Source organism: Ochotona curzoniae, unplaced genomic scaffold (genome assembly GCF_017591425.1).
Source record: "Ochotona curzoniae isolate NIBS_2020 unplaced genomic scaffold, NIBS_Ocur_1.0 contig_2210, whole genome shotgun sequence".
NCBI lineage: Eukaryota > Metazoa > Chordata > Mammalia > Lagomorpha > Ochotonidae > Ochotona > Ochotona curzoniae.
The window spans coordinates 5,143,156-5,169,723 of NW_024465369.1; the positions used below are offsets into that span (position 1 = coordinate 5,143,156).

Sequence of the window (26,568 nt, forward strand, 5' to 3'; positions counted from 1 at the left end):
AAACACATTATGCATATTGATAACTGATGAAGGTTCTTAGCTAGAGATGCACAAACAGAAGCTTGAGGGGTTCTGAGGACATCTTTTGGACTGCTGTGCAGCACAAAAGCTGGTGAAGATACCTGGGGGACCAAAGGCAGCCAGGGCCCCAGACTTCTCCATCTGAACTCACGTTGACAGTTACCATGGTCCAAGTGGTTCTGGGAAATAAAAGAACATAATGGGTCAGAATTTGGTAAATTGAGTCACAGTTTAGTCCTGGAAAATTCTCTGGGGCGAAAGTAAGCCATGGATAAAGAATGAGATAATGCATAGACATGGAGCAAGGCTTGATAGAACGGAAGTTGTTTGAATTGAGGGATGAGTATGCTTGGCTGTCAGAGCCAAATTACCGCTAAGAACTCCTGTTCAGAGAAGCAGATTCGCAGTGCTTTGTTGATCCTGCTGCTTGTGGAGATAATTTCTTCCCTCATCCCAATGGGACAAACCTTGCCTCTGATGCCAGGATGGGTTTTGAATCGCTTCCCAAGGTTTACTAAGTGATGACAGTCCTCAGCATGGAGGGCTTATTCCTGAAATCTTGTCTCTTGTGCCATGCCTGGCACTTTCACTGAGCCAAGTGTTGGTTGATACGGAAAATCAGATGCCCTGTGTTTTCTTTGATTTTGTTTTCTCATGGTCATGCCTTTATTTGATAACAGACCTAGAGCCCTGGGGATTTGATAAGCAATGCTGATAGCCACTGACCTCCACTGAAAGTGTATGTCTGAGTTTGTGCCTGGAAAGTCTGTCTGCAGCTGGAGAAAGCTATCAGAGAGCAGTACTTAATGAAATGATCAATGACCCTGAATGGTGAGACTTATTTAACAAAATGTTAAAAGACAGACTCAGTGCATTAGTTTGCAATATGACTCTGGAATGGGCGAAATTATAAAAATACAGTTCTCCAATGAAAAAGTAATAAATAGGATTCATTACCAGGAAAATGAAATGTTACCTCTCTCTGAGGATTTAGGTTTCTTCATGGTATTTTTTAGCATCCATGGCCCCATTAAACGCTATAATTTTCTTCCTAATTTGTGCCATTTAGAAATGGTTTTCATTTAATTTTCCCATGGCTCATTTCTCTCCTTCAGAACACTCATATGATTTCCTGATAAAGTCTATTCCGTAACACATTTCCATTATAAAACTATAATAATACAGTAAGTACCAGATAAACAGCAATATGAAATAGCTGGATTATAAAAGACTGACAGGAGAAGGAATTGGGCACCTGGGTAGTTAATTTTTATCCCTGAACGCCCTGCTGTGTTTTTGCCTTTTGTGGATATTTTTGAGATTCTCAATAAAATTCCTGGCCTGATAGCCCAAGGCTTTGAGGAGGTGGTTCTCACAGTTCTTAGAGGATAGACTTGCCTTTCTACAAAATCATCAACAAGAAACTTTTTATGTTTGTGTTGTTTGCAATTCTCTACCAAAGCTCAATAATAGAAAGAAGCTGTTTTCATTTTCTTCCTTTTATATTGTCCTTTTTATTTGGTCAAATACTTGCTTGATCCATTGAGTGGACATCTTTTCTCTGGAGAATTATCAGAGAGACATTTAGCAACCTCTGCACCACTACAAAAGTCAGTTTCATTTCAACAAATACTTATCAACAGCTTCATCTCTATCTTGGGAAATGTAGACTTCGTGAAAGCAGAGTCCCTCCTTGCTCAAGACTCTTTCAAGTTCTTTTCTGGCAGATGCTTAATCAAACCCTGATGGTGCATGTCTGACTTTGATTAGGACTGGAGTTATATCTCAGTGTGGAAAGCAACAATATTGCTTCTCTGAGCATATTCTTCTAGTATTATGAAGTGTGAAATCTAAGGTGAGCTTATTATGTTTAAGGCTGAGAAAAAGAGCTAAAGTAGTGAGAGGATAAGAACTTAGGAAGGTTCACAATGATGAGTTTGTTGAACATGTTTTCTTCCCCAGAAAGTGATACCATTTTCTTCACTGTTCTTCAAGAGTATGGCTCCACCTCTTTTTTTTTAATTAATTACATTGCATTATGTGACACAATTTCATAGGCTCTAGGATTCCCCCAACCCCTCCCCGTGCCCTCCCCCCATGGTGGATTCCTCCACCTTGTTGCAGTATTACAGTTCAAATTAAGTCAAGATTCTTTCGTTGCAAACATATACCAAGCATAGAGTCCAGCATCTTATTGTCCAGATAAATTCAACAGTTTCTTGGGGAGACCTTCTCTGATCTGAAGGTAGAGCTGGCAGAATATCATCCTGATCAATTAGAAGTCCCAGCACAACATCCACCTCTTCTTGTACAGACCTCCCCACCCTCCAACTTTCAGTTGCCTGTCCCTGTGCGCAACATGTGTAAATCACTGGAATTTGAATAATAAAGGCAGTGACCACTATGTGATCAGGTGTTCAAATATTTCCATCTAAATTGAAAATGATTTTTCATTTTCAATCTGAATTTGGGGCTTTGCATTGGGAAAGAATATAGAATGGTATCCTTTGCTTGGTGTTGAAACTTTCTGAAAAAAAAAAATCAAACCAAAACAAAGCAAAAACAAAATCCTGGTCTGGTCTAATAAGGTATCGCCTCTATTTGTTCAATAATTCATGCATGAAATGTGGGAGAGAATTAATTATATTTTTATATTGTTGTGGGGTAAGAATGAGATCATGTCAGATATGTCTAAAGTTTATTGAGTTTTATTAATGAAACTTGGTGATAGCAGGGCACACCGAAAGTAGCAAATCACAAATCCATATGGCAATCCAGACAGTTGTAACCCCAAGAAATACAAATGGACATTACCCTGAAGTCCATTCATTAAGCTGAAGACCTATGTCCCAGCTTCCCCAATGATACAAGTTAACCTATGAGACATGCAATGAATAACCTGGACACAATTACAAAGCTGTAGACATTCACCTTTCCTTGAGTTCTCTGTGCACATTCCATTATTGCTAGGCCTCATCTGTGCTGGAACTCTTGAAATGCACACATTAGAAATACATAGCATCTTAACATTGCTATCTTCACTGTCTCACCAAAGCTGTGAATCAAGAGTGAGGAATCCGGACACACAGGGGCCATGCTCAGGGGATACCTGTCCCTAGTGTCTGTCTGTGGGAAACTAGAGAGCAAGCAGGTGCTGGGGAGACCAAGAGTCAGAGTGCCAGAGCAATGGAGGCACACAACCAAGAGAGTGAGCCCCTTCTTATCATGAGCCTTTTTTAGGGGCTTGTGAGGGGAGTGGTTACACAGCAGTGCAATACCGCCTCTCTGAGGTTCCAGGTGATGATAGCTGAGCATCACAGGTGAACAGGAGGGAACACCTACATGATGGAGAGTTTCCAAGCTTGGGACCCTGAACTAGCTGCTTACCTCACCACAATAAACTCTTTTAAAGGGATGCCTTCTCGCATCTCATATGAAACCCAAAATGCTTCAGTGGAATCCTAGTTTTCATGGCAGCTGTGGATCAGCTGGACCTTCAGTTTCATTTTACCTGTTCACCAGAAGGCCAGTGCCTGCTCTGTTTTATAGCTTCTTCTCCTGTCTGGAAGTATTCTGTGAGGATTTTTTTTTGGTAGATTGCTCTCAGTTACAAGTTATTGCCTTCTTATTCTAATGTAGGGACCCCTTCTGACCTTTTCTCTCCACCTTGTCAGCATTCACCGCATGAAGTGTGATTCTTCTATTACTTAATCCCTGACTTTCCTCACGTCCACTTCTACTTCTATTTTCCCTTCTTTTGTCAAAACACACTCTGTGATTCTTCCTCTCCTAGTGAGCCCTGTATGAGAAAGCAAAAATAGCACCCATGGCTAACTACCATTTCTGATGTCTCAGAAGCAGTCTTGCAAATCACCTTTTCTCATTTGATCCCCGGCTAGCGTGCTGACAGTGCTCCAATCATCAGTTTTCTGACGATCCCATCCCATAGTGCTTTCCCTAGCATTTCATAAAAATGTACAAGAATGGTTGTGTTTGGGTAGCACTGTCTAGTCCTCATTTACAATTTCATGGAATTATAAAGGCCAAAAGAGGAAAGGACTGGCACTTTTAAAAAATCTGATTTAAAGGAGAAGCAGTAATTCACTATACTGAGAATACGTTGAACCACCCTTCATCAACATCACTATCCCGGAGCCTTCTTAGTGTTCTGTGGTACACTGAAGTGGTTTTCTTTTAATTTCCTGGAGAGACTGCTATGCTCTATACAGAGAAGCAATGCCTTTTTAATGCAGCCTCAAAGAAGCAGACACTCATTTGACTGTCCTTTGAGAAACAGTTTAAGGGGGAAAAGAATCTCCATAAGCAAATGCAAAGGAAGTAACCTAACAATAATTTTACTGTACTCACTTCTTTTGTCGTAAAACTGTAAATATTCATAGTCAGTAATTATGAAGAGCTACTAACTGTGGCTAACAGTGTTTTATTGTGTGTGTGTGTGTCTCAGCTAAGCTCTGATTGTATCTTACAAATAGCTAAATTCATATGAAGCCACAATGCCCAGGAGGCTAAGTGATTGCCTGTTAGCATTGATCATTTGGGAGCATAAAAAGAAATTTCCTGTGCAAATAATATTACTTTTCTTACTTATTCTAAGAAACCCTTATATTCAAGAGTAAATTTTCCTCATATATATTTGTTCCGATTGACATATTAAAGTACATCTGAGAATACAGTATACCATATAATTGAGAGCTAGACCGCCTAATAGAGGCTGTGTGAGCTCTTTGAGGAAATGAAATGATAATGGAATTCTATTCTCAGCGCTAGGAAATGACTGTCCTTTGTTCTCTTCTGTGAAGGCATACCTTTGTATTTTAGTTGATTTCCCCTGTAAGCTTCTTTAAGCAAGTCGATAAATTTGAAGAAGCCAAATATATCTTGCTTTATTCTGATGTAATTTGGCTGTTTGGGCAAGATAGGTTCACAGCTTATGTTCAGCAGGTATTACTAAAAGGTAGGCTATTTTTCGATAATGTCGATAGTTTCATATTATTATTTTTTTTTCTTTCTCAATCTTGACAGGTGCATGAGGCAGTCCCATGTTACAGTGAATGCAGTCAATATTCCTGGGTTGTGGAACACTGGTCTCCATGCAAAATCAACAGTGAGCTGAGATCCCTGCGCTGTGGAGGAGGCACGCAAACTAGAAAAATCAGGTCTGCGACAATGGAGGGATTTGGGGAATGAGCATAGCAGAACATGAGCTTTTTAAAAATAAAAACAGTCTCTCATCAGATGCACTGATTTTGATGATAAAAACTCTTGCTTCTTTTTTTTATTTATTCTTTGAAGCATTTGAGGATGCAAGTGTGCTTTGACCTGCCATGTACTCAGTGGAGATCTCTTGGTAATGCAGTTACAGCATCTTGGTCCACCTAATGTTTGCTGGCTGTTATTGTTAACAAATTAGGAGACTTTTGATTGTGTTGTCAGTCTCTTTTTTTCAGTGTGGTTGAGATAGCTGAGGACTGTATCATAATAGCTATCAATCCATTGAAAAAGTCCAATTTGACATCCACAATTATCTTGTAACTAGCATTTGAAAATACCTATAAATAGTAGCTGTACATTGAAATATAAAACAGAGCACTTGTCTGAAAAGAAATAGTGAATAACGAGGAATTCATGAGAGAGCACATAGAAAGTGTCTTTTGTTTTGTAATTATAGATAGAGCACTAACATCAAAGGTAATACTAGATTTGAGTTTGTCAAAACGGTGTATTCACAGATGAACTATGAAACTTGGATAAAGTAATAGCTGTCAGAGACTAAGTGAGCAAAAGTTAAAATATTGATACCCAATTATTAGAATATACAAGAAGAAGCAAAACACTGTAAAGCCAGCTATGTGCTTATGTAAATATGGGGGCAAGCAATTGGCACAAACCATCAAGCCTCTGCTTGGGATGCCAACATACGTCATTAGAAGGTTTAGATTCAAGCACTGTCTCCATTCCCCATTCCAGCTTACTACTCATGCCCTATGGGAAGGAGCAAGTGAGGAGACCCTGTGCCCCCCTTGGAAGCTCTGATTGAGTTTTTGGCTCCTGCTTTTAGCTTGGCCCATCCCAAACTGTTGTAGTCATTTGGCTAGTCAATCAGGGCATGGAATATCTCTCTGTCTCTGTCTTTGCATTTCAAACAATTTTTTTGAAAATTAAATACGGATTCACATTTTTAAAAAATTACATAATTTGTTTTATCATTGTAAGAGATTTATTATACACAGACCGCTACCCATTGAGTTTATTATTAGGTAGAAGTCAGTTTCCAAAATATGACCTGTTTATGTGCATTGATTAGTATTCAACATTATTGAGATTTGCTTTGTTCGGTAACTTAGTATATATTCATAATTTGTGACTTCCTCAATGTTACAAAGTCACTGGAAGGGATGGGGGAAGAGAGAGCTACAACAGTACTTGCCATCACCAATTCAAGTAAATGACCAGATTCTGGAAACAGGGACAGTCTTTCCTTTTCTCCAATTCCTTTTGCCCCCAGGGAATCTTCTACTTAAAAGGTTGCTAATGCAAACACTTTGTTCTTTTTTGAAAAAAAAAAAAATGGGATAGATACAGTGGCACAGTGAGTCAAGCATTGCTTGAGATGTCTGAGTCCCGTGTCAAGGAGCTAGATGTTGGTCTCAACTCCTTTGCTTCCAGTCACACTTTGGTTCCAGCTACCCATTTGGAAGACCAGGATGGAGTTTTGGTTCTAGACTTCAGCTCGGCCTAGCCCTTGATGTTGTAAGGAGTTAGGGGAGTAAATCAACAAATGGAATATCTCCTACATCCTCTCCTCTCTGTCATTATGCATTTTGAATTGACAAAATGATAAATATTACAGGTAACTTTTAAAATCCTGTCTCATTTATCTTCTTACGATTTTGAAAATGCATTGACCAACAAAGTTTGTAAAGTTAAAAATAAGTGAGTTATGGTGTGTCTTATTCTCATCTCATTCAGGCCTCTTAGCATTATTAGTACAGAATGAATTGTTTTAAGATAATATATTACTACCATGTGAAGACACAGGGAGAAATCACACACACACACTCTCTCTCTCTCACACACACATACACACACATCAAGGAAGCAGGGCTCAGAAGAAATCAACTGTCCAACATCTTGATTTGGATTAATTGGCTCCAGAATTGGAAAAAAATAGGTGCTTGTGCTTGTTTTTGGCATTGCTTGTTCTGTGGCAGTTTTGATACAGCAGTCAAGGCAGGGCAGGCTGGTGCATACCCAGGTGTGCATGGGTTATGTGTGAGGCCACTTCTAAATATGTGAAACTGACCTCCTAGGCAGTTGACTTTCCAAAATACGAGTGTTCAGAGTAAGACTTTATTAGAGTTAATGAAACGACTTATCTGTTTGCTTTTTAAAAGCCTCCAAATCAGAGGTCATCTTCATGACTTAACTGAGTACAATAATTTGTGAGTTTTAAAACTATTGATGAATTTTTGCCTTCTGTGTATCATATACCATTCTACGGAAAAGAGATTAAAGAATGAGCAAATAAGGTTTTTCTCCTCAACAAACTTAAATTAAGTAGATAAGAGAAATATAAACATAAAAAAAATACTGTGTAACAGAATGTCTTTGCTATGGAAATAACAAAGAAGAAAAATAAAATTAGGAGTGATGAGGGGTACTATTTTGAAGATGATGGTGTAGAAAAGATTTGGATAGCAATTTGAATAAAGTGAAAATTCCAGAGGGAGTGGGGGTCTAAAGAGGAAGTCATTCTGGTTGGTTAAAGAAATGATAAGATATCCCCTTTGACTGGTGCCAGTACAAAAATCATGTTGGATGCTCTAACACATAGTAAACATTTAAAATATTGTTGCAGAAAATTTGACACAAAACATGGCAGCAACCTAGTTTCTTTTCTCACATGAAAGAAGCATTTTCATGTGGATAACTGTTTGTCAAACAAAATTTATATAGGAAAAGGAAAAATAGGGTTCCTGCCGTAGAGACAGGAGGGGGCTCCAAGGGAGGAAAGATCCGAGGAAATTTAAGAGAAGAAAATCAGACCCTCTGCCATGGTGGCAAGAGGGGTTCCAAGGAAGGAAAAGACCTGAGGAAGTGGTGGAAATTATGTCTTTTGTGTACTGTCTCAGGGAAGGGGGTTCACATGAGTCCACCAAGGGGCGGAAAAAAAAAAACTCATTCACAATAGGCCAAAAGATTTATTGCTAAGGTGATTGTGGAGTAGGGAAAAACAGAAGCATCAAAGATGGTAGTTAGCATTGATGGCCTGAGCAGTGGTAAGGATAATGATGTGATTTGTTGATTTGGGAATAATAGAAGCAGGTTTGACAGAAAAGTATAGGTTAATTTGTGAATATATTTCATTTGAAATATTAGCATTCCATCTGAAGCACTGCAGTTGGTAGTTTAGAGGAGAGATTTACGACAACATCTGTTGTCCATCATTGGCTCATGTGCTTTATATTGACAGAATATTGAGTCCTAGAGAATATCACTGCTCACAGATTAGAATAAAGAGAACAATCCAAGAATGAGCCTTAAAAAGCCAGCAAACTTAACAAAGTAATGCAAAGATGCGAAGAAAAACAGGAAGCAGTTTTTCAAGATAGATAAAATAAACCTTTCGAAAGCTTCTGAGTTTCCTGAAATAAGAACTGACCATTGAATTGGGTTCTGGGGTATCCACTAATGAGCATGGTAAGAGTTGTTTCTGTAATGATAGTAAAATATTATTAAGCTGAATGCAAGAGGTAATGAAGTCTGGAGACACTAAGTGGAAATAACCAACACAAACAACGCCTTAGTTCAGATTTGCAGTGAATTTCAATGAAAATTGTTCTGAGGGCAAGGAAATTGATGATACAGGGTATATGGAGCATGACTACATGTAGGCAATATCCTAAATTCCATGTCAACCCTTGGGTGTGTAAGGATGATGTGAAACAAGTACCCCTAAGAGCAGCACTGGGGGAACCATAAGGAAGTGCTACACAGTGGAACCAAGGACCCAAACATGTCCACATCCTAATCCCTATAAAGTATAGCCTCACACAGCAAAAGGAATTTAGCAGATGTGATTAAAGTAGCAATCATGGGAATAGGAAGATTTCCCTGGGTTTCCTGGGTGGATGCAATTTGTTAATGCTAGAGGGAAAGGTGAGAGAGGAAGATGTGACTACAGGGAGAAGCAATTCTACCAGCTTTGAAAGTGGAGGGAAGAGATAAGCCAAGGAATTGCGGTGGCCACCGGGACCTGAAGAAAGCAAGAACAAAGATTCTCCCCTAGCAAGGGACCTCTACTGACACTTGCCACCTTGATGTGGCACCTGGCACTGACCCATTTTTGGATTTTTTATCTTACCAAATTATAACAGACTGAATTTTTGTTGCCTGAGCCACCAAATTTTGTTATTCTTTTCAGAACATAAATTTTTACTTGACCCCCATTCTCAATATGATGTCACCATTATTACATATACTGCATGGTTTCAAATCAGCAGATTTTTCTGTAATCTTCTCCAGATGATGAGCTTTCAATAACCTAGAGCAACTACAGGCAGCAATCACTTGGAGAGCTAAGGGCCTAAGAACTCCTTAATCATGCTTTCGTAAATACACCATTATCTTTAGCCTCATCTTCTAGTTTTGGTGCTACCAATTGCAGAATGTGGTATCAATGGAATTCCTTTTTTAACTGTCCCTTGGGCACTCCATATTCAGCTTTTTCAGGTTGGCTAGGATAGTTACCATTTTACATTTGCTGTTTGTGTCAACTCCCATGTTCTTTGTCCTTCTAGAGTAATGCCTTCCTTCTCCACTATTATTAGCATTGTCCTTTACTTGGCTTCTATGGCATATTCAGAGTGAACAGACACTAATGCATATGTCCACTGAATAGCATCAATCAAAAGTCTTAGCTTTTTCTTCTTAGTGAAATAATAAAAGAGCATCAGCTGAGAGCATGCAAGAAGGAAAGAAAGCAAATTCCAGGTTTTCAGTGTTTCTAGCATCAGACGTGTGAGCTATCCCATGGGCCTTCCTTCCAATCTGACTTATTACCACAGGGAATATTAAAGTCTACAGCTGATGCTTTACCAGGCCTCCGTATATTAGGAGATGTTACTTACATCAACTATCTGCACTATCCTTGACACAGTATCTTGTTTTTCAGGTTATAAAACTTGTCTTATTTTCACCATATGATTAGTTCCTTGGAAGCATTTCTGTGACGTTTATGTTTTGTTTTCTAAATTTTATTTATTGTTTTTAAGAGCTTTTAATAAAAAGCAGAGAGACAGAGGTATATCTCCCACTTACTACTGCAAATGCCTGCAGCAGCCAGGGTTGGGTCGAAGCCAAATCCAGGAGTCTAAAAATCAATCAGGATCTCTGAGTTGGATGGCACACATCCAGTTAATTGAACCATCATATGCTACCTCCCAGGGTGCATAGTAGCAGAATGCTGGAATTAGAAACAGAACTAGTACTCAAACTCACACACTCATATATGGAATGTAAGTATCCCAAGCAGCATCTTAACCACTGTGCCAAATGGTCATAGCCTGCCCCGGCTTTGTATTTTTATAAACTCCCAGATTACAAAATAATGCATTGGCGTAGAATGGTTTGGGGATTAGCAAAGGCTTTCTAGTACACTGCTCCTGACACATATCTTCCTTGTCAGCCCTTGTCCAAATATTATATCTGGACTTAGCAGATCAGCAAAGGCATCATTCATTTATTTAGCAGCATTGTCACTTTTATTTTCGTCTTCATTATTTTCCCTTAAAGAAAACATTCAAAATATTAGGGGCCATGCCTCTCTCTCTCTCTTTCTCTCTCTCTTTCTTTTCTGCCACTTTTTTTTTTACCATAGTAGCTACAACAAAGACATGATAATTAGAAGTCCTCAAAAATATTCACTAAATGAATGATTTGTAACTAATATATATATATATTATGCCCTATATATATATATATATATATATATATATAGTATCCTAACACAGAGCAAAAGGGACTTGCACACAGTATGCCTTTACTAACAAGTGTTGAAAAAATGACTTTAAAGTAGATTTCTCATTGTCATATAATATTAGTCCACATGCTAGCCCAAAAAACAAAATCTCAGCAAATTTGAAAGGATTGAACTCATACCATGTTCCTTCTCATACCATGAAGGAATAAAACTAGAAATCAGTAACAAAGAAAAAAAGAAAAAAAAGAAAAAAAAGACCAAAAAGCATGCACAAATACTTCGAAATTAAACAAAATGCTACTGAATTACCAAGGGTCATTGGAGAAATTAAAAGGGAAGTTTAGGATATTATTGACATAAGATGAAACAAAATATTAAAACCTGTGGAAAATGGCAAATGTCATTTTAACACATAAGGTTACAGCATTAAGTAAGTACTTACATTAGAAAAAAAGTCTCAAGTCAAAGATCTAAAGATATATCTTGAAGAGAGTAAATATATGAATAAGTCAAACTCAAAATCAGTAGGAAGCAAGAAATGAAAAGGATCAAAAGAGAAACACATGAAATTACGATTAAAAAAGAGATCAACAAAGCAGAAAAGTTGTTTGTTTTTGGAAGAAAAACAAAGAAAAATACATAAACCTCTAGCCAGGCTAACAAAGGAAATAGTGAGAAAAACTCAGGTAAATAAAATTATAGATGATACAGGAAACAATATCACTGATATCCCAGAAAAATAAAGGATCATAAGATCCAAGATGAAGTTTATGCAAATAAACAGAAAAACCTAAAGGAAATGGATAAAATCCTTGATTCATAGAAACTACCAAGATTAAATCAAGAAGACAGACAACAAAAATAGACCCATAGAAAGTAATAAGATTGAAGTAGCAATCATAAGTCTTCCACTTAAGGGGCAGTCCAGGACATGATAGCTTTACCACTGAATTCTACAAAATGTTGAAAGAGGGAAGTAACTTCAGTAATCCAAAATACCGAATAGAATGGAACTCTACCAAATTGTTTTCATATGGCTAGCATTACTTTAATAACAAACACAAAGATAGGACACGAAAAGAAGACCACAAGCCTCAGTAAACATAGATAACAGATTCTGCAAATTTGCAAATCAAATCCAAAACCATATAAAAAAATTTATGTCATAATTAAGTGGGATATGCAACAAAAATGCAAGGGTGATGTGGCATTCACAAATCAATAGCCATCATAAATTATATGTCTATTAAATGAACAAAAACCACAAGATCATTTTAATAGATATAGAGAAAGCATTTGAGAAGATTCAATACCCTTTTATCATAAAAATATTTCACAAATTTAGGTATACAAGAATCATTCGTTAAAATTATGAAGGCCATATATCACAGACCAACAACCAATACCATCCCAATAGTGAAAAGCTGAGAGTATTTCCCTCAGACAATGATGTCTATATTATTCACTTGTACTTTCTATGTTACTGGGACTTCAGCTAGAGCATTTGAGGGAGGAGAAACAAGAAAAGAAAAATGATCCATGGTTACAGATGACACGATGCTGTACATGGAAAAACCTAAACACTATGCTAATAAGCTCATAGTAGGGATCAACCAACTTTATGGAGTTGTATGTTTATTACAACATAAACACCTAAACATGCTGAAACAGTAGCTTTTTCTGGCTTGATTTTTTTTTTTTTCGAACTCACAGAAAAATAAATGCCATTTACAATAGCAACATAAAATATTTAGGAATAAATGTGCCAAAAAAGTGAAAGACCACTACAATGAAAATGATCAAATTTTGAGGAAAGATACTATCAAGGACACAAAAATGGAATGATATTTCTTGTTCCTGACTTGGATAAATCAACATCATTAAAATATCTATACTAAAAACTAATATCTAGATTAGTACTGAAAATAATGTCTAATCTACAAATTTGATGTAATGTCTATAAAAACACCAATGTGGTTTTTTTTTTATAGAATTAGAAAACGCAATCCTCAAATTCATAGGGAATCCAAAATACACAGAATACCAAAGCAATCTTGAAAAAGAATAATTAAGCTAGAGGCATCACAATTCTTTACTTAAAATCACACGATGTAGCATGCTACTGGCATATGTCATGGTTTTCCAATACCTAGATCAGTGTAATGCAGTATAAAGCCCAATAAATTAGCCTGCATACAGAAGACTGCCTGAGTTTTGAAAAAAGTGCTCAGACCAGACATTGGAGTAAGGACAATGTCTTCAACAAATGAAGATGTATATATGTAGGAGAGTGAAATTAGATCCATACCATGTATCATATGGAAAAAAATCAACTCCAGGTAAATGAAAGACCTAAATTTAAGACTTGAGACTATGAAGTTGATGTAAGAAAGTATAAGAGAAACCTCAAGACAATGATGTAGGAAATATTTATAGCAACACTGTTGATAAGAGCCAAAATTTTAAATCAACCAAACTGTCATCAGATGAATAAAGAAAAGGTGTTTATATACACAAAGGACTGTTATTCAACCATCAAAGAAATGAAACTAACATTTGGGGCAAAATGGATTCCACTAGAGAAGATAATTCTGAGTGAAATAAAGCAGACCCTGAAAGACAAATGACATATTTTTCTCCCTTATGTGTGGGAGCTGAAGTTTAAAAAGCAAACTGCTGGAGGCCAGCTCCAGCCGAGTTCGGAACTCAAGAAGGGTGCATGAAATAGGCCTAGAGAGAAAAGAAACGGATCTGTACAATTTTAGGATCATAAAGGACAATGCGAGAAAACTGTCTGCTTTATTTATACAGAAGCAGTCACAAATTCTGGCATAGACCTTTTATGTCATAGTGCTGCATCCACTCAACCTCAGAGTGCAGGCCCCTAGCAGTACAATTACAAAATTTTCTGTCGGGCAATTTGACACAGCTTCAAGGGGGGCACAATTTACAACAGGCGAGTGAGGAAGGATGACGCGTTCCTTGCTTATCTCAGCTTGCCAGCCCCTGCCTGCTCTCCTCAGATCTGGGCTCCAACCTTGGCACCACCTGTGACAACCACCTGTGACAACCAGACTCCGATCTTGAATTATCTATGGGTTAATAACTCTGGGGCCTTGGTTTATGGGGATTGGTTCCATTGTCATTAGTTGGCTATTAGGCCTTCAAGCTCATACAATTTGTTAGCTAAGCAAGTAGAGCAGGAGTTATAAAGGCTAAAAGAATCGCAGTTAGCAATGCTATGAGCATTTTGATTTCAACTCTACAATGGACAAGTGAGTGCTTCCAAGGATAAGTCTGCAAATTGTTTCACCTTAAGACAGGACATTATCCATTCTGATGTTGCAGCCAGAACTCCTCAGTAAACAACGCATTAATCAGTCATACACTCCTACTGCAATTCTCATTCTACAACTTATCAGTTAGAGGAGAAAATACATCGCAGAAGAGAAACCTAAAGATCAAGGAAAGAAAACCCTAAACATAGATTCCCAATACACCCATGGACACAATAACCCTAAGTTAGTTTGAAAGCATGTATTATGTTAGTACATTCTTGAGCTCTTTCAGCCAAAGGGCCATAAGAGCAACTGAGACAGCAAACATTGTTAAAGGCTTTGTCAGCAACATTAACACCCAAGCTCACATTGGTTGTAAAAACCATCTCGCAAGGACAAACAATGCCTCAATAGATTACAGAATTCTTAGCAGGGTAAGGTGGCTGGGTGCCCTGCAAAGGGAGTTGGAACTGCCTTCAGGTGGTTGCAGAGACCACCTGCCATGCAGTGGGAAGCACCCCCACCCCCACCCCCGGCCCTGCCAAACAGGGGAGCTCTTCTCTTCACACCTTCCTGTCATCCTGGAAGGGAAGCGGGGCTGTTGGGATTAGAACCGGCGCCCATATGGGATCCCGGGCGTGCTAGGTGAGGACCTTTAACCACTTGCGCCACCGCGCCGGGCCCGGATTATCACTCTTTAAAAGTCCCTGGCCGAAGAAAGAATGTTGATTTTTTTCCCCCTCCCTAGTTTCTCTGCTGCTCTTACTTTCAACTGACTGCCTTCGAGATGCCAGTAACTATGAAAATCACAACTGTTTTCTCTCTCTGCTGTTGCAAGAAGGCTAGCTCTCTGTGGTGTTGTCTTACAGGTGTGTGAATACGGCAGACAGTGAAAGTGGCATAGTGGCTAACAGCCTATGTGACCAGGACACAGCTCCACCGGACAGCCAGCCCTGTTCCATCTTGTGCCCCAGTGAGTGCGTCATGTCTGAATGGGGATCATGGAGCAAGTGCCCCCAGGTAATTTCTCTCCTTTTGTCGATGTTCCAGTTCTCTAGTGCCAGCTTTGCTGTTGTTCTCTGTCCATTCACAGCACTGCTCTCCAAGCCCTTCTGCTCATTCCATGTGAGATAGCTCTCGAGAAAACCAAGAGAGGGAGAAAAAAAAAAATAACAAAGAAAAGGAAACAATTTTCTGCAAGTGAGATTGAGCATTTTAAAATGTTTGTGCTTCTTAGCCCTTTATTGTGGGAACACGAATGAGGAAAATGAGCCTGTAATGACCGCACTAGGCTTTGGCCACGCACTCATTGTTCAAGGGGTCTTCTTTAGTATGAAAATGATTCTCATTATGATTTCTTGGTTCTATCCCATTTTGTATCCTGAAAGAATCAATTATGTCTTGGAAGCTCAGCTCTACTTTGCCATTCATCTTGTGTGAGTGATGATTTGCTTTTGCCTTTAGCTTTTTTTTCATATTCCATAAAGACAAGGTATCCTTTTTTTAGTGTTTCTACATCTTCCCAAATTAACACCACCACAAAGGATTTGCCTATGTTTTTGTTCATTAAAAAAATGGACACTCACCATGAGAATGGAAAAACAGTTCTTCAAGCAGCCTAATTCAGCATCACAGTGCCTAACAATGAATTTTAATATTTTAAACATATATTTTCTAAAAGATGGGAAACAAAACATGCATATTAGAAACATATTATATGGATTCAACCATGAGGCAAAAAATTAGGACCTTTTTAATCCAGCACCCTTGCTGATAATTTGTAGTAAAACTATCAAATTAGAAAATACTTTTAGAATTATTTTCACATACTGCATTTGAAATGTTTAATTACTGGTTCTTTAGTAAGTGTGTAACCTTATTCTAAGCAGTATTCCTTTAATTTAGCACTTGAAAGGGCTTTCCGTATTATTGTTCTGCTATTTGTTGAATCCCATGGAGTGTCACACACAACTAAAATGAAGAGGCATCAGTAGAAAAATAACCTGTCTGGTGAAGCCAGAACTTTTGCTCTTGTGTTCTTACCTCACTTACTTTAAAATAATTAAGATTGCAGTTGGCCTCAATACTTCCGTTTTCTAAGTTGCAGTATCTAAGAATAAGTTATTTTAGCTGTGCCTATGATTGCTTGATGACGCCATACACATGTCCACACTTTAGAATGCATAGTTATCAGAATAATCAGCAAATTGAAGAAATTTAAACATTGTGGTCATATTCTTTGTCACTTACTTTCTGATTGAGTCACACAAGGCTCTATTCAATGTTAGTTATTTTGGTCCAACAATGCTGCCCTCTTAAGTCAAGGTGCCTGGTAATGGGACTGAACACCTCCTGGAGAGACAAATGACAGGCTGGCAGTGGGTTGGCCTTCTGCATTTGCATCTCTTGGGTTTGTATTTTCTGTAGGCTTTGTCTTTCCATGTGCAATCAGTGTATTTTTTGAAAGGTTTACAATTTGGAGAGAAAAGAAAAATTTCAACATTTTTGTGTTTATCTAGAAGATGACATAGTTGTTCAGTGTGAATTGAGAAGGCTACTCCTTCAACTGCTGGTAGATAATAGTAATAACAGCTATGGGCGCAGCTCTACTGGCTTTTCAGAGCACTTGTCCATGGTTGCTTATTTTGGGACTCATGAACTTGAGAGATAAGACACAAAGAAATATTATTATTATTATTATTTTGCATAAACCTCAATTCAAATGGACCTATACCCAAAACACAGCCTTGAACAGAAAGGGGTATTTCCTTATAGATCTTTTTAACTTCTTTGTCTGCCATATATTATTACACATGTTTTTGTTTGGATGTCTTAATGCTACTTGGTGATTATAGAAACTGCTACAAAACTGTGCATGCTCATATCGTTACTATATCAGGTTGGCATCACTGGAACAGTGGCTGGAATTGAGCATGTTTTAGCAGGATATTATTGACTTTGTGCTGAATGATGTGCTGGACCATTGAATGAATCAACCATTTCAATAACTAAAAGGTGCATGGTCTTAGATAGATGAGGAAAAAAAAAATATTATGAATGGTGAGAAGAGACACAAACCAAGATTACCCAGGAGGGCTTTTGGAGCCAGTTTTTCAAGGGTCTGAGTCCATCATTGTCTTCTGGGTGTTATTCCAGCTTGCAAACAGCATCATGAGCAAGACTGGATTGAGTCACTTAAAAGCAACATTTATCTTTTGTTTCATTCTGCTAAACTTTGAGAGTGCCCAAGAGTGTGGCACCTGTGTGTAGTTGTAGGTGTTTAGATTTGAAGGTACTTGAGGGAGCAAGAGAAAGAGAGGTTTAAATCCAGGCAAAGGATTTTGTTACTTAGTTAAGAAATGATGTAGGACCACTTAGATGGGGTAGGGATACCCTGTGAGGGAAATGGAACTGGAGTTTTATACAGCTTAGGTGTGGGGCATGGGAGAAGGAGACAGCTCTTGAGTTATGCATATGCAAGTGACCTGTAACCCAGGAGATTCAGCATGGTAGGCCGAGACAAGGTCCTGGGGTTCCTGTAGGGCATCCCAGACATTCCTGTAAAGATGTGGCCAGGATGATCCCTTTTTGGCTGATTTTTTCTCTGCCTCAGACCAGCATCCAGCTCTGCCCAGTCTAACAGTAGGGGATTGTTGTGGTTAATATGGATTGCTCCTGATGGTTTATAGAAGGGTGGCCAACACATCTGACCGTTAAATGCCAAGTTAGGCACAGAGAGTAAATGGAAGGAGAGGCTTGAGGATAAAACAGGGATCTGAATTTGCCCTGAGCACGAGGAGAGAGAAGATCATTAGCCTGATGAGCCTGTTGTTTTAAAGGGCTACTTTCATCATTATTGATTGGCTCAGGAGAGATATCTTGCAGGATAATGTTACAGTGGACCCTTTTGATGCACAAAGGGGCCTGGCAAGGAGCAGTGTGTTAGTAGCAACTGGACCAAGGATGGGATGTTTGAGTGCCTGGGGCAGAACAGGAACGTCCAAGATCAGGCACAGGATGGGGCAGTCTCATGGTTGTGTCAGCAGTCATCTCTTCAAAGTCTACTGGAATAGCATAGAAGTGAAAAGATGTGAGTATCAGGGCTTGCAATCGTCCTCTTCTCAGAGCCTTGTTCCCCTTAACTCCCTGGGTCAAGGAATTTTAACCTGGAGAAATAAATCTAGGTAGATTTATTAGATATGGTAGCTAAAGTGACCTAATAGACCCCACTCCAAGTGGATTGGAGTGCCTTCCGATTGACATTTTAACGGAGAGAGATCCTTAAAAGATATTTTTAATGGGGGAGAGTGGGGAGTATGGTCCTTCATGTTTCTTTCCTCTCACTGCCCTGTGTGGCACATTGCTGGGTGGAGGCTATGCTGGATGTAGAATTCCTGCAGTTCCTCCTAGAACTTTATAAAATGGACTTTTAAAAAGGTACAGAAGTTCACAATTCTGCCTGCCATGCCAACAAGGTTCCTGGGTACACAATGCCTAAGCCTGGCTGAGTGAAGAGTTATTGCAGTGAAGGGCCAACAGGCATTGTAACTGAGGTTGGCATCTGTGGTCCTTCCACTCTCAGCCCAGCCTCACCTCCAGGGCCAGAGTTGGGGGCCTCTCTTAGAAGCTATCCTATGTCCTGGCAGCCATTTGTTTGATGCCAGAGACTTTTTTTTGTATAAAAATGAAGTGCTATTTTGAGGGTGGACTTGCCTATTTGTGTTTCCTTAATAGAAAATCACTATATAAAACAGCTATTAGTCCATTTAGATAGCTTCAACTCAGTCAATCCTTTGGATTATATGTCTGTCTGTTATGATACTCATTTTGTGTGCGGCTCAGGGCTGCTAACTAAGCTGGAAGAGTAGCTGGTAGTTTTTGGTAGGATGTAAAATGTCTCTGTAGCTTTATTCTGCCCCCCCCCGACCTGCCTTGGCTGTTCAAGGAGAGGATGGGGGCAGGGTTGCAAGGATGTATGGAAATGTAGTTAGGGAGGTTTAGCCAACTCCCCGTCTCAGTGCTGAGCCAGCTACAGCCAGATGCTGGGGATGAGGGAGAAAGTGACCCCGTGGTCCCTCACCATCAGGTAACCAACGAAACATGTAGGGCAAACTTTGGTGATCATGCTATCTGTCTTTTAAGTTGGAAGAGCTGATGTTAATATAATTTCCATCTAATTTCATCCAAATTAATCTCATGCAGCACTCAGCTTCCACAAACCTACAGTATGCTTATTCTTTCACTTCTTCTATCAAAACCTTTTCTATCAGGCCTGACACAATGGTTCAGTGACTAAAATTCTCACCTTGGGCATCCCAGGATCCCATGTGGGCACCAGTTCACATCCCAATTGTTCCACTTCCCATCCGGCTCCCTGCTTGTGGCCTGGGAAAGCAGTCAAGGATGGCCCAAAACCTTGGGGCCCTGCACCCGCATGGGAGACCCAGAAGTACATGGCTCCAGGCTCCTGGTTTGGATCAACTCAACTCTGGCCATTGTGCCCACATGGGAAATGAACCAGTGGATGGAAGGTTCTTCTGTCTCTCTTCTCTGTAAATCTGCCTTTCCAGTAAAAATAAGATAAATCTTAAAAGAAAAAACTTTCTATCAAGAAGTTCTTTTAACCTTCCCTCAGCAAGAATACATCCTCAAGCTTACAGGTTGCCCCACAAACTTTGTTTCCTACCTATTGGTTCTTTCTAGTCATGTCACAAATAATCCTCAAGTCGTATAAATTAAGAGAGAAACATTTTTTAGAAGCACCTACAGAATTTTAACTCACAGTTACTTTAAAGCAGTTTTAAATTTTGAAAATGCTAAAGCAGTTTTATTGAAGCATTTGATGAGGCACGTTATTAAGATTTTGTCAACTCTAGGAATCTCAGGGAAATACCCCACCTAGAAAGCAAGACATTAAGCATTAGTCCTAAATAATGTTATGTTAGTACACCTAAATATTTTTGATAATCACCTATGGATGATAAAAGTTCAAATTGATCATTATTATAATACAAATATATCAGTTCATAGCACCTTAGAAAGTATATCAGTGTTTTCACAGATTTTTATTAGGCTGTGGTGATTGGAGAGCTCTATAGTTTAACAAAGGAAGTGTTGACAAATAGAGAATAGATGAATCTCGAATTGGTGGACTGAAACACTTCTATAGCTTAGCAAGTGAGAAAATGTGAACTCTTTGGATCAGAGCAAGCAGTGTAGGAAAAAACTCAGCACAGAGATTAGAAAACATGGTCCCGCAGGGAGTCTGTCCAGTGGCAAAAATAGGACGCTAAAATGAACCCTGTTTTAATCAATTCGTGTCTTTTTAAAATGATGACTAATGATGTAGAAAAAATGAGACAACTGGCATCATTTAGGAGTGAGGACTATCTGAGACCAGAGGCTGAAACTTGGCTGCTGAACAGATGCTGGGTGCCCCCTCCCCTCTCTCACCCACTCCCCTGCCAATGCATGTATTTTCAGACAAAGAGCGGAGTGGACAGGCCCTGGGCAGATCAGGCCTAGCAGGAGAGCTTAGGCAGAGCTTGAGAAAGGTTAACTTGATTCCAATCACTTGTAAGATTCTTCCTGTGACAGTGTGCCAGGAGACTGGCTGAAAGGGAGAAGGAGGCAGGGAAATAGTAAGCTTGTTGCTGAGCAACACTCCCAATTGGTTGGAGGCATTGTTGTAGAGCCCCTACATTGGGTCCCCTTGCCCCATACACAGAAGGCTAGTAAGTGACATTGAAGGTGGTGTACGAAAGTAGGTATTTATTGCAAGCTGAAGATCTGGGCAGGTTTTGTTGAATTCCCAGGCTCTAAGAGCAATTAGGGGTGAGGTTCCTACTGATGGAAATTGGGGCTGAGAGGTGTGTGATCAGCTGGTGTCCAAATTGCCGGTTGGTCAGTGACGCTTGTGACTTCCTGTGCAGTCATGTCAGTGAGTAAGCCATGTTCTTTAGGGAATTTATGATTTCTCTATGAGCTGCAGTTGGTCTAAATGTTGTATTCTGCCCTCACCTGGAATTCTGCTACACAAATCACCCCAAGATGACATTAGCCATTGAGGTTGTCTTCTAGTCGAGAAGGAGATGATTCCTTGAGTTGGTGAGTAGACTCCTGTGATCATAGCCTTAAGTCAGTGAATTCCTTTTGGTAGAGGACAGGCAAGGACACCTTGGCTAAGGGCTAACAGACAAGAGGCTGGATCATGCCTTTACCTGATGGGGGATTCTGTTTCAAGTTGGCTGGGTTAAAAGAGAATGGGCAAAGCCTCTGTTTGAAATGTATGAAAGAGATTTTGGCCACCAGAAGATGAAGCAGAGGAAATGATAGAAGGTGGCTAGGCATGGAGTGTACTTTAGAGCATTTTGTCCTCATGGTGTTGTATTTGTTTCTGTTGGCTAGCTCTAACAAACATGTTCCTGGAGATGGCTGGAGCAGAGGCTTTGTCTTCACAGAAGCCAGAAATTAGATGTGAAGCAGAGGGAGAAGTTGTTCTTCAGAGCAGATAGTACCTGTCCAGATGGAAAGAGAGAAAATTCTTAAGGAGGAGAATCAGGAAGATAACAGAATAAAGGGTGGTTATGGAGAAAGAGATAGGCCTGGATATAAGGAATCTCACATCATTCATCATTACTCTGTGTAGGATTCTCAAGACCACTGAGAATTTTTAGGTCAAAAATGATTAATTCTGGCAAAACTTCACTGTTGAAGAAAATGAACTCTTTTGGCTTTATCTCCCCTCTGAGGCCCAACTTGAAGTTTTTTTTTTTTGAGAGACAGTCCTTTACCTGAAATGTCAGGATTGTTTCGACCCGCAGATTCAGCAACATGTGGGAAAGGGAAGCGAGCTTACTCACATGGCATCCCTTGGGAAGGAGTCATTGCAGCTAACAATGTAAGTGCTGAGTCTCCTTAGAAGAGAGACTCCCCATGTGTAGGCCAGTACCCTCGTGCCAAGTTGGGGTGGAGGAACATTTCCCACATTTCCTGGAGGTAAATGAGAGGGTAGCCAGCCAGACAGCCTGAGACATACGAGGGGAGGGGAGGCAGTCACAGCCTTCAGTTGGAGTGACAGATGCCTCTTACCAGTCTGGCGGTCTGAGAATCCCAGTCTGTTGTTGGCTGGAAAGGAATAATTCAACAGAAGGACCCTGAGAATGAACCACCCAGAGGGACATAAAAGTATAAACATAGAATCAGGAGGTTCTAGAGAGAAATCTCCTTATTCCCATCGGAGTCACTCAAGGAAAAGGCACTTGGAACCCTAAAAGAGGAAGTCAGTTTCAACTACCTCCCCCTCCCCCAGGCCACCTTCATCCCAGGTTCCAGCACCATTGTGTTTGATTTTTAGGTTAAGGTTTAGGATTTTAGGATTCATGGAAGAAGAGAAGGTGACCTATTAAAGTAGAGATGGCTTTATTTAGGGGAAGTAGAGTAGAGGGAAAAGGAGAAAGTAGGGCTAGAGCCTGCCTGGACAGAGGCAGAAGGTTTAAAACCAGGTTTCATTTCTGGCTGTTTTCTTTCTCAGATCACAAGCAATTATGCAATGTAAATGGAAACTTGGAAATGGTAAAAAGTATGCTAATCAGGGCTCACACCTGATTACTGTCCCTATCTCTAGATAGGCAGCATAATTTTAATAAGTTATGAGGTCTTAGCATAATGCCCCGATATCAGGCCTTTCATCAGTCCTTGGTGATGAGGATCATCATCTTAGCAGAGGCAACAAACTGATGATTCGTTGTACCTGGTGTCTAATAGCACTCCAGCGTGCAGTTCCTAAGGGAAAGGACACAGTTCGTAATAACCCTCTGTGCTGATTTAAGGATTCTACTTGCTGCTGTTGTAGGGTTTTCAACCCTGAGTATGGCAGCAACCTCAGTTCTTGTCTCGCAGGAAAGAAGAATTTTCATGTGGACAGTTTAGAAAAGCTGAGAAAGGAGGCTCCTGTCCTTGTGGTGGGAGGGGACTTTGACATAGAAAAGACCCTTACCTCGTGACATGGGGCAGGAGGAAGAGAGAAAAAGGCCCTAGACCTCTGCTACTGTGGCAGGGGAAAAGACAAAAAAAGCCCCCCCCTCCTGCCAGAGTTGGGAAGGGAGAAATGCCCGAATTAATGGTGGGGAAAGCATCTTTTAAAGGTTCATCTCAAAGATACTTCTCCATAAACAACGGAGAATTCCTGGTTTACACAATACCTGGCCCTGGGACAAAAGGCCAGAAAGGTGTCAGAAAGGCTACTTCCTTTGTCCCTTGGTAGTGATTAAGAGGCCAGTCTGAAACTACCCCCTTGACCCAGAGACAAATTGGGCTGACACTTGGGGAATACCTTATTGTCACCCATGTCTCTTGGGGAAGCATGTGCTGGTGAATCTAAGACATGGTGGGGGAAATACCCTTTTATATTTGAGAAAAAAAATGACTTGGGGACCCAGAGTACCCTAACTGCCTTCTACCCAGTCTAACTCATCTCTCACTGTTACTTTACCAAATTGTTCGTTGATGACCTGCAGTATAACATATGAATGGAATTAATTCTCTGTGTGTTTTTGTTTGTTTTCACCTCCCTAGTTCCTTTAGAGTCAAACATGTAAGTTGAATGTGTCCTTATGCATGTGGCAAGTGAGTTAGACCTTTGCTTTTCTGGTTTCTTATCAGAAAAGAGGGACCACAGGAACGGTTTGTCTGTATTGTTTAAGGATTAGATATAATCCTGTCTGAAGTAAACACTACACTGTATTACTTGATAAAGCATTTTAAGGAAGTGAAGGAGGAGAAAGAGAAGGACAAAGTGAGAAAAAGTCCTTGCCTCCCTAATGGACAATATGGTAGAAGACTGAGGAGACAGGCCACAGGACCTTTTCTAAGCTGTAAAGTGAAAATCCCTTCCCTTGAGCAATATAAGTTATTGTTTCATCTCACAGAAATATAATGTAGTGTCCTTTACTGAAAAATGGCTTGTGTCCAGTTGAATAGTAGTTTTCCTAAATATGGCATCGGGCAATGAACTGAATGAATATGTTACTGACCTGGCAGCAGCTGCCCATGCAAACCATACAGAGGAGCCAACAAAACAGGAACATTAAACATTTTCTTGGCGTCATTTAAAATCACATTACAGGGAGCTGGAGACTAAATGGATCAAGAAAAAATCCTATTCAAGGAGGAATCTGAAGAAAGTGGAAAACCGTGTGTTTTCTTTATTTCATGTTCCTCTCTTTCTTATTCTCTTAATACATGTATCTTTAGTTTCTTTATATTTCAACATGATTGCTTTCTCTAGAATAGTTTATTTGAAAAAAAAACTTACAAAAGTTTAATAAAAATTCTTTCCAACAGTGTTTCTTTCTAAACAGCATGTCTATGTGTGGAAATACAGCTACGTGTATCCATGCATGCATACATTCCTACACAGAGAAATCTATATGCCCATTTGCTAGTTCATTATTGATTGTCCAATGTCTTTGATCGAAAGTTTCCATTGTATACGTACTTGTTATTTAACAAAGAGCTCCCTCCTACTGCTTGCCTCCTGCAGTGGGCAGGCAAGGACCCGGCTGCTGCTGCTGGAGCTGGATTCTCAATCTGTATCTCCAAAGTAGAGGGCAGGAACTAACTGAATTGATTCTCACTGCTGCCTTCAAGCATCTGCATTAACAGGGCGCTGGAATTGAAAAGAGAACTTGACTCTAATGAGAGAGTGGGCCCCCTAACTGATGGCTTAAAGAGTGATTGAATGCCCGTCCTCTGTTATCCCAATTTTTATGCAGATGCTATTTTATTGAAAATTATGCTGTTGCATATTCATAGAATAATTTATTCTACAAGAGACACGTCTAAGTTATTTGATTCAGATGTTTCTCTTAGAACACCTAAAACTGCTCATCCCAGCTGTATCTGAACAAATATGGAGTTGTTTTCATTTATGCTTCCAATCTAGCAGAGATTTCCCATTGAATAATACATACTTTCTATTTATGGCTGCCCTTGTAGGGTTGCCAACAGGATTTATTAAACAATAACACTGATAGAAGAAGCAAAGAGTGTCAGGAAGATAAATTTCCAAACTGATGCATAGTTCACAGAAGCAAGGCTTAGAAACCCTCTTCAACTAGATGACTTAGGTTAGCAAACCTATTTGAACTTGAACTGATTCTCCAGCTCAGTACTTCACGCAAGAGCTGGACTGTAGCCAGGCATCATCCTCAGACAGTGGAAATTGGAGATCATTAAAGAGTGTTCCAAATAAAACTTTATGATCAAACAATGACTCAAATCTTGGTATTGTCACCAGGACACCTCTGAAGAAGGATCACAAAGGAAAACTTTGCAAAGAAACTACAAAGGACTTACGTGAAAGCGAAATCTATTCAGCTATAGTCTTAAAATTGTGCTTCCAAAATATACCTTCTTTCTACTTTCCACCCTTTTCTCTCATTCTTTATGTATGCATGATACACTTGCAAAAGCCAAGGCAGAACCCTGCCATTATTCCTGCCGGCAAATACTATGCTTTGAACAAGAAAAGAAAAGTGTGCCAGTTTTCTGATAAATGATATATAATTAAGAATGTGAGATTAAGAAAATTACATTTTCTTAAGGCACTTCTGTGTTATTTTTGGCAAAGGATGTGAGCAGTGATATTGTGTTCCTGATGACTCCCAAGTTTTCATCCCCTAGCACATCCAGTTGTGTTCCAAAGAAGTCATTTACCCCAAACTTTGTGCTAGTGCTCAGCTTCAGGTGCTTTGCCAGCCTCTCCTAGGAGACTTTAATGAGCAGGTGACAACCTGCTTTTGTCCCCAGGAGAATACCTAGTGGTTAAACCCCTCAGGCTACCCACTATGTTTCTTTGATTCAAAGGTAAAAACGAGAAACCAATGCGATAATTTCTTGTCACTTGGGCCACACTTTCTGATTGTTTCTGCTAACCTGATAGTGAGTCTTGTCAGAAGACACTGTTCCTCCAGGGCTTGCAGAATATGATAGTGCCATGTGCGGTGACACTTAATATCAAAAGTCACTGGAAGCTTCACCAGATTAGAGTGCTTTATTTTATGTAGCAAACAGCCAATGGCCATTTGATAAAAGCCATCTGAGTTGCTACAGTTTTTGAAACTTAATATACTTGTTGTATCTCTATTTAGATGGTCTAATTTCTTTAATTCTCTATATCTATGTGAAGTACAAAGTAAGGTCCTACTCTTAGCATTGTGCCACAGAAATAAATGGAATTGCCTTTCTTTAGAGCAATAAAAACTA

General features: G+C 39.6%; 1 protein-coding gene across 1 annotated transcript in view; it reads left to right on the forward strand.

The window, feature by feature from the left end:
* Positions 1–26,568, forward strand: part of THSD7B (thrombospondin type 1 domain containing 7B) — a 717,619-nt gene that overhangs the window by 620,820 nt on the left and 70,231 nt on the right. Inside the window, exons 15-16 of the mRNA XM_040971516.1 lie at positions 5,065–5,198; positions 15,171–15,321. Coding sequence (XP_040827450.1) covers positions 5,065–5,198; positions 15,171–15,321 — 285 coding nt within the window. The remainder of the gene's footprint in view (positions 1–5,064; positions 5,199–15,170; positions 15,322–26,568) is intronic.